Below are 9,032 nucleotides of genomic sequence, written 5' to 3' on the forward strand. Positions count from 1 at the left end.
AATTTCATCTAATTTATATGAAACATAGACTTTGTATCTACAATATATTTTAATAAAACTACCCTATGTTTTTTTCTCTTTTTGTAAACTAACTCTTTTTTTTGTAAAAAGACAGTCCTATCTTTGCTATTAAATATCCTAAATTAAAATACATATTTACATTTGAAAAAAGAAAAAACACATTAGGTAGTTTTCAAAAAAATGATTGTAGATACATTTATTCAAAAACTCTCCTTGTTTAAAGTTTTAGTTACTCATATACTTTGTAAAAAAATTAAGAATGAAAAATTTCAATTTTTGGAATTAAAAGATTGGTTTCAATGACCCGCTTTCTCCAACCTCTTGGACGATTTCAACGTACTCCGACCATCCTTCCCATCCTTCCAGCTGTCAAGGATCCCATGGACGTCAAACATAGGGTAGATTGTCTGGCTCGTTCTTTGAGATCTTTATTTTATGAGACTTCTTTTGTAAACTCTTATCCTCCGGTTTGGGCAACCAATCTTGGAGTTATTTTCTAGATTAATGTTTGGTTGAAAAAAAAAGAAGATTGGTTTCAATTTCATCAAGACAATTAGATCAGTTGACGAACTTTATGTAGACTTCATTTAGGAAGGAGCATCTCAGAATGTGCATTAGATATTTAAAGAGGCCGATTCGTAATTGCAAATCACATGATTGGTTTTAGACTAACCACAAAAGACAACAAATAAACTTTTAGTAAACAACAACATTCAGAGATAATAGATCTAAGTCGCACTTATGCGTCAGGTAATTTATGAAAGCACTTGACATTTGCGCTGTTGTAGAAGAAGAAGCAGCATCCTCCAGAAGCCATTCCTTTGCACAAATCAAAGCCTCCAATATCTCAGGCTTCATCAGCGTCTTGTACTTATCCATTTATCTTGGTATTTTACCAAAAATATCCCAAGTATGCTTAAATACAGAAAGGAGTTTCAAAGGTGTGAAGAATCAATTAAAGCATCATTGGACTTTTACTCGAAAGAATAACTGAATCAGGGCTATAGACTTAAAAGCCTCGAGGGTTCCAATCTCAAAACCCCTTACACCGCCAAAACTTCAGCAAATCCACCGACATCTCCACCGTTGAAGTGAAGCAAGTGTTGGGTATGTTTATCAAATAACTGGGCTTTATTACCAAGTTTGGTGTTGTCATAAATTGTGTTTTGACAAAAGTATTTCTTCTTAAAAGAAGTCAAGATCGACGATTTTGCTCTTTGTTGGTTGTAACGGGCGGAGAGATCAGAGATAGCTGAAATCTCTGATAGAAGGAGACGAAGAAGTAGAAAAGAGAAGAAGTTCTTTTGAATTGAGTGCACAGTTCAATTGAGAGCAGAGTAAATTCTGGAGTGAACCGTCTTGGACCTCTTGGTTATCTTGCACCGGGATTAGGTGGTTTTTCGCTCAAGTGCACTTGATTCTCTACGACTCTGCAACTTAAGCTTTTTTGTTCTTTCTTGTTTTATCTGAGTCTGATTCTGATTCCAACAACAAGTCTCTGATTTGTCTAATTAAATGATGGATTCCTTTGTGTCTGATATACTCTCCTTTTTATTATTTATCAAAGATTTTCAGAGCTCGATTTTGTGTACTCATCGACAATATTAAACACCTAAATCTTTGATTTGTCTTATTCTAGTTATTTAGATCTCGCGTTTTGCAACCCCCTCTTTTTTAATTGTAACAACCATGATTCCTAAGATTAGAGAGAGAGAAAGTGAATAAAGAGATTGCCATGGAAGAAAATAACTCTTTTTTTTGTCAAACAACTTCCATTCAATACTCAAAAGGAAGTAAGGTTCTTACAAGCATAAGTCAGAAAACAAGATACAAGGGCAGTCCCCAATGCCACAACAACATAAAACTAAGCAAAGATAACATTAATCAGCAATGGGTTCTTGAGAGTTGTGAGCCAAACTCTTGGAAGAGATTTGGTACAACTGAGATCAAGATTGTCGACAAACTCTTCCATGAACAAGTCAATGGATGAGAGATAGCTACTATCATTAGACTCGTTGGCGTTAGTGAAGGGGTCAAGATTGAGTTTCTCACCGGTTTAAGAAGGTCTACACGAAGTAGAATCTTGACAAGATTTCGAGCAAGGTTTGGGATGCTCTGACGATTGAGAGTGTTTGGTAGAGTTGTCATAGGGTATAAAGTGGCCATGGCCACACCAAAATCGTATACATAGCTCGGACCACTTGGAAGTGGGATCCAATAAGCATAGAAACTCCAGCAGAAAGGTTCACAGGTCAGGACTATAAGTGTAATGACCCTCACCAAGAATTAAATTTCAAAATAAAAATCCCTGGCCAAAGGACTGGAAAGGACGTAAAAGGAAGGCGAGGGAAGGTAGAAAAAAAAACACAGAAGGAATGTCCGAGAAATTCTGGACAGATCGAAAGATGGCCGATGGTACCATGTACCATGTACCACGTACCATGTACCATGTACTGTACCGGACGTACGTGCACCGAACGTACCAGACGAACGCCGAAGGGAATTTGAGAAAGTAAGGACGGACCGAGAGATGGCCGAGCACCGGACGTACTGGCCATGTTGACCGGGACGTACTGGCCGTGTTGTCCGATACGTACTGCCCGAGTCAAACAAGACGTACCAAGCGATAGTACCCGAAGAGTCAAGAGAACTGTCCGAGTAGTGCCGAGAGGGGAGCGTCCGGGCGAGACAAGAAATGTCAAGGACGGACGAGGAAGCCGGACGAAGGGACGAGTTTGTCGGAGAAAGGAGGAGACGTGCGCTTTGCGAAACTGACCAATCGCGTTGCATGCATTCATGCAGAGAGAATTTTGGTGTTTTATATGGAGTGTCGCAAGCTAATTGGGCGGTGAGTTACACGCGCCACATGCAGCCAAGAAGAAGCCACTTGTCGAACCGCACTAATGAAGAAGGAAGAGGAATCGCGCCTATAAATAGAGGCTCGCGATTTCATTTGATCATTTTCTCCCTTTTTCTCTCAAATTTCTCAAGCACCAAAGTCTTTTTTTTCTCTCAAAGTCGAGAGAGACCGGGAGTAATTGTCGAGAGAAGACCGAGGGAGAGATCGAGAAAGAGATCATAAACGCTTTCGCCGAGAGAAGACCGAGGAGAGAAGGAGTTTGTGTCGAGAACGAGACTTCAAAGAAAAGGAGTCTTGTCGAAGGATATCTTGAGAGGAAGAAGGAGATCCTGTCGAGAAATCCATTGAGAAAGGACGGAGTTTGGTCGAAGAGATTGTCGAAAAGAACCGGAGGTAGTGTCGGGAAAGAAAGACCGAGAGCGAGACGTATCTTGTGATCGAAGAAGGCCGCGGACGAGTCGGCGGTTCCGGACCAAGAAGCGAGACGCGGTTTACGGTTGAGTAACGACAAGGAAGCGGAAAGCTGTTGTCGCGAAGATTGTCTGATCGAGTGGTGCGGTGAAGTCCGGCAAACATCAACGCATGAAAAGGTGAGTTCTGCGGTAATGCATGTAGGTTAGATGCATGAAGAACTGGTTTAAATTGGATGCATGCGTAATATGGTAGGATTCATGCTAGTGAAATGTTTAAATGCACATCTAACATGAATCACCATGCGAATGAATTTGGATGCATTTTAAGTAAGATGGACACTTAAAATTTGGTTAAGAGGACTGCATGCATGATTGAAATTGGTGAAGTTCATTTGATTTATTATTGCATAAATTCGTGGGAGGTTAGCTTAAATGCTTAGCGAATTATGAAGGATTTAATTGGTTAACTCAAATGAACTTGCATGTTTAATCGGACTAAGAGGATTTAAGAGTTTAAATCAAAATGGCCTTGCATGTTTAATCGGACTAAGAGGATTTAAGAATTTAAATCAAAATGGCCTTGCATGTGTAATTTTGGACTTAAGGATTTAAAGCGGTTAAATCAAATGGTTGCATGCGTATTAGGACTTGTTGCATTAATTTTGCTTAAGTCGCTTAAATTGGTTGCATGCATGTAGAATAATCTTAAGTTGCTTGATTTGTGTTCTTGCTCCTTGTTGATTATTGCATGTTGTAATTCTTGCTTGAGTTCATGCTTGTTTGCTTGATCTATCATTGCTTGAATTATTGTGTGTTTTATTTTAGCTTAGTCTCTTGAATCCGTTTCTCGAGTCTTAGCTAGAATAGTAGAGTCGATATCTGTTACCAAACGCGGTTGTCATGCGTGAGTTCCCGACGACCACTCACGCGAGACACTGTCACGGCTAGCTAGCTACTAGAGTGACCGCTACATGACGATGTAGCATAATTGTGGGCTCATTGCTGGTGACCTTTGTGGTCTCGGCATGGGGGATGGTATGGAACCGGAACAGATTATCGAGGGCCCTTAGGTGAAGAGAGTCTAGAGTATTCCAAGCGATCCTTGTAGTATTCTAGATGTCTTTGTGCGGTGGTAAGGTTAAGGAGTCTAGGGTATTTCAAGTGTTTCTTGTTTATACTAGTCGTCCTTGCGAGTCGTGTAAGAGTTAAGAGTCTACTGTGTCCAAGTGAGCATGCTTACAAGCAGTCCTTGTACTTTTAGTCGTCTTTCTCTGTGAGTAGCGAGTCTAGATCGTTCGAGTCGAGTCGTAGTGATCTAACCTCTCTCGCTTGTGTTTCGGAAAAAGGGGTGCCCAGGCTCACTGATTAATCTTAGATTACTCATGATAATATTGTTGTTTTGCAGGAAGCCTAAGTAAGTCTAGAGCTGGAGCAAACGTTAGGGTACCGGATAGGTTTTTTCTTGTGTTCTTTGTAAAAACCCTATATTTTCATAAGTAATTTATGATAAATTTTCCGACTATCTCTATGTATTGCTTTAATGATTTATTTTAAATGTAATAAACTATTGAAGTAATATATTCGGTTTTCGGGAAAAGCATGGCAAGTTTGCAAATGGTACTCGGCCTTGTCTGGGTCAACACAACGCACCAGGCCACAAGGGTTGCAAAGCCTAAGTAGTCTTGGTCGCGGGTGGAATTGTGGTAGGGAGGACCGGTCGGGAAGTCTGCAGCTTCCGTCCCTCGACTGGATCACCTCGGTACAGTTCCCATCGTAGCGTCCCGTGGCTGTCCAATGGCCTGCGTGGTCATAGAACGGTTCGGGGGCGTTACAATAAGGGTTACTAAAATCAGGGTTTTCAAGGAGAGCAAGTGGCGCCAAATCAACAATGATGAGTTACTTCTCAGATGGATACCATAGATTTCGTAAGCTCGACCACACCAATGGCTAAATATTGTCGTCAACACAAGATATAGATAACCGTACCTGGATTTGAATAGTGTTAGAGATAGAACCACCAGAGTATGGACAACTTCCCGAAGATTGATAGGTTGAATATGTTTAGGCTCGGTGAACACGGAATATGGAGGCCTGAGATCGAGGAAGTTTCGGTAACCATCGCTCCGTGGAGCAAGGGTCATAATGCTGTCCTTCCTCGATCCAAAGGTGTGGGTTGAAACCAGAAGCAAAGTTCCCACCAGCCTAATGCTTAGATGAAGAGTGATTATCGAGGAACTGCATTGAACCAGGGATTGGAGATGACCTTCTCGAACCCAACTCAATACTATCGAGATAAAATGTATAGGGCTTCTGCTTTTACAATCAAACTGAGGAAGTGATGAGGAATGCCTTAGCAAGGATTCAAAAAAACTTAACCTGGATTTTGTAGTTGTGGGCTTGTTTTGTTGCATCGTTAATGGGCCACCAAAAGCTATAAGGCCCACCAGAAGAAAGCCTCGATCCTTGTTGGTTGACCTAATTAGAGTGAACGTGCGGCCGCGGCTTTCCGGAGATGGTGGATAGATTTGCAAGAGAAAGAGCATCTCCGGTGATCAAGGCTTCAACAACATCAAGCCAAAGGTAAGGTCGGAGGTTGGGACGGAAAACCACAAAGACATTTCGAAAATGGAAGGTTGCAAGCTTCGCCTGAAAAAGGAGCCGTTGTGTGCCATCGATGTCTCCACTGGGTGAGATGTAGCAGATGGTCCAAACCGGAGCTCACCTGCTAAACTCGGTGCCTCAAAATAGGCTTTCTCAGGGGTAAATATACATCCAAATCTTAAGGTATGCATGTCGCCTGTTTGTGGGTTCTTTATACCGGCTGAAGCATTTAGGGAGAAGAGGAGGGCGTTCACCGGAAACCACATGCGCTCTTTATCCCTGTCTAGTGATATCTCGCTGGGATCGGGGAGAATTGTAACCAAAAGAGCAAAAAAACGGAGACAAACTTAAGAAAACAAAGGAAGTGCAAACAGGGGAGAGAGCACGACGAAAGAAATCCTGATGCCGGCGAGCAATAGCTAGACCAGTGTCGGAGAAGGGTTGCGAATTGAAGACCTCGATATTAGTGCCCGGGAGAGTTTTGGATACTCGATAGGAAATGGAATAGATAAGAGGGGTTCGTTTCTGTATATCATGTCGGAAGAAAATAAATCTTAGTTGTATTAATCGAAATATTTTAATTGGCTATCAATTTTAACTGATGTGTCAACACTAGCTTCAATGTTGAGACTGATGTGTCACACGAGGAATGCAACACATCTTTCTTTTATTGTATTGATTACAACTTGTTTTGTGTTTTCATTTAAAAATACGAATAAGCACAAACTTTGCATTATATAAAAAAACATATATATCAATAGCATCCTGATTTTTTTTATAAATTTTATAGCAATGCATAAAAATCCAACTAGAAATAGTTTGCAGAAAATATAAAAGATTTTCCAAAAAAAGATTGAAGTGTTTTCAAAGAATGTTTGCTAGTACTGATGATCGTAGTAAAATTATATATAGTATAGTAGTTTTCATAAATACTACTAAAATACGTTGATGTTATATTTACTTATGTTAAAAATGAGTTGCTTATTGATAATTAGTAGTTTGTTATTATTTAAGCTATCAAAATTAAAAAATATTGTTGTCAAAAAAAAAAACTTAAAAAATATATTTTATGTTGAAACTATCTTTATAGCTTTGACTTTTAACTTATGAATTGGCGTTTCCATTTATAAAAATTTGTATATTACCGTTTTTTTCATTCCAGTCATAAAATCTCTCTTGAATTTCTAGATAACATACTATGTAATTAGGTGGTTAGGGATTAGTCAAAGAGCCTCCTCAGCTCAATATTAAATTTGTATACTGTTTTTATGTTTTATGTTTTATGAAGATCATTTTGTTATCCATTAATGAAAGAAAACATTTAATACCAGAGACTAACGGTAAATATAAAGATATTTGGCCTATTTTCTTATGATGAATTAATTATAAATAAAGAGTTTCGGTTGTTGACAAAAATAAGAAATATACTATTTCAATATATGAAAATTAAAGTTTGACTACTCGTTTGACCAAAAAAAAAGTTTGACTACTCCATAAAAAACATTTATTCTAAAACGTCAATTTTGGTATTTGTCTAAACAATATTTGTATCTTTAGACTTAAGTCAAATAAAGCTTTCCTTATCGCACAACGTATACTTTGTAATGATTAGGCTCAGAAGGCAACATATATTTGCTATATATATGTTGATCAATACGTAATATTGAAATATGTAATACCATTTGAAAGATTATCAATCTTCGTGTTAAGTAACATCTGGCGAAAGAGAAACACACAAAATGTCATACAGTTGTCCGATCCTTGGTCCCAAGTGTGAGTTATGTAACTGCTCAGGCAGTGGATGCCAATCTCAATTCCCAGGTAATGTTCATCTATAACGTTTTTAGTTTTCTACATATCATAACGTGGATTGAGTTGTGAATCGTGTTCAAATTAACTCGAGATTGATTTTTTTTTCTTTTTTCTTTCATTTGAATACCAAGTTTGTATGTCAAGCTGTCAACCATACTAAATCATGTTTCAATTCATGAGTTCAGTTCAGAAAAAAAAAAAAAAAGAAACCGAGTGTAGTATAATTCATGAGTTTCAATAATGTTCCGATTTATATTTGAAAAAAATAGATTTGATTAAGTACATCCTTGTTACTTTTTCTAAATTAATTTACAATTCCCCTTTTTCCTTTGGATTGGGGTTCCACAAAAACCGAAATAAATTAACTTGTTTTGATCGAAACTTCGGTGGACTATTTCAAAAAATAAAAAGGTTAAAAATTTTCAATCCGAAACCTAATTAAAAATACCCTAATTGACCAAACATGTTTTTTTCTTTGAAAACTTGAAAACCATTAACCATGTATAATATTAATACCGAAGACTAAACATTTGTAGTTGGTGTGCATGTGTGTAGGATTGAAAGTGGAGTGGCCAGAGCTAAAAGGAGTGAGTGGACTTCAAGCAAAGGCAACGATAGAAAATGACAATCCACGTGTGACAGCTTTCATATACCCTGAAGGTGTTTATCTACCATCCATCAATTGTTGCAACCGTGTCATTCTCTATGTTCCAGCCGACGATTGTCCCAATGGTCCTGTCCTAAATCGTCCAATCGTTGGTTGATTATACAGTACTACGTTGTGTTGTTCTTCTTTTTTCATAACTCAAGTTTTTCATCGTGAGGTTCAATAATTTATGAAGTATGTTATACTTTTTCGGCTGTTCTCATGAATAATAAAATGAAATTTAAGAGCTATTTTTATAATTCTTGTTTCACTAAGGGTTATATTCAAAAAAAAAAAATTGAAGAGCTTCAATAATTTATATGTTATGTTTGAAACCATATAATAATAACTTTTTTTGAAGAAATGCATATACTTTTACAATTAATAAAACTATACATAAAATTAAATATATTGATATTTGCACGCGTTATTACCTAGCATAAAACATATTTTGTAAATTGACTTCCATTTAAAGAAAGTATTAATTTTGTACATGTAAAAACCATTATTTTATTAAGTTGTACCGGTTTATTTATAATAATCATGTATATAGAAGTGTCAAATAGGTCGGTCCATATTTCTTTTCTCTTGGACCTCAGCGGATCAACCCGCTAAGACAGTAGTCGTTAAAGTTATGCCTAAACATGTCCCGACCTAAATTTTATATTAATTATTTTTT

General features: G+C 37.7%; 1 protein-coding gene across 1 annotated transcript; it reads left to right on the top strand.

The window, feature by feature from the left end:
* LOC104724894 (inhibitor of trypsin and hageman factor-like) lies at nt 7,561-8,604 on the top strand. The gene is made up of 2 exons (XM_010443459.1): nt 7,561-7,716; nt 8,263-8,604. Exons 1-2 carry the CDS (start codon nt 7,635-7,637, stop codon nt 8,469-8,471), a joined length of 291 nt encoding a protein of 96 aa, XP_010441761.1. The 5' UTR covers nt 7,561-7,634; the 3' UTR covers nt 8,472-8,604.

Source organism: Camelina sativa, chromosome 11 (genome assembly GCF_000633955.1).
Source record: "Camelina sativa cultivar DH55 chromosome 11, Cs, whole genome shotgun sequence".
Taxonomy (NCBI): Eukaryota; Viridiplantae; Streptophyta; class Magnoliopsida; order Brassicales; family Brassicaceae; genus Camelina; species Camelina sativa.

What these genes read in the sequence shown, in the direction of transcription:
- LOC104724894 (XM_010443459.1), top strand. Translation starts at nt 7,635, where the DNA reads ATGTCATACAGTTGTCCGATCCTTGGTCCCAAGTGTGAGTTATGTAAC. An exon ending in ATGCCAATCTCAATTCCCAG is followed by an intron (nt 7,717 to 8,262) that starts GTAATGTTCATC and finishes GCATGTGTGTAG; the next exon opens with GATTGAAAGTGGAGTGGCCA.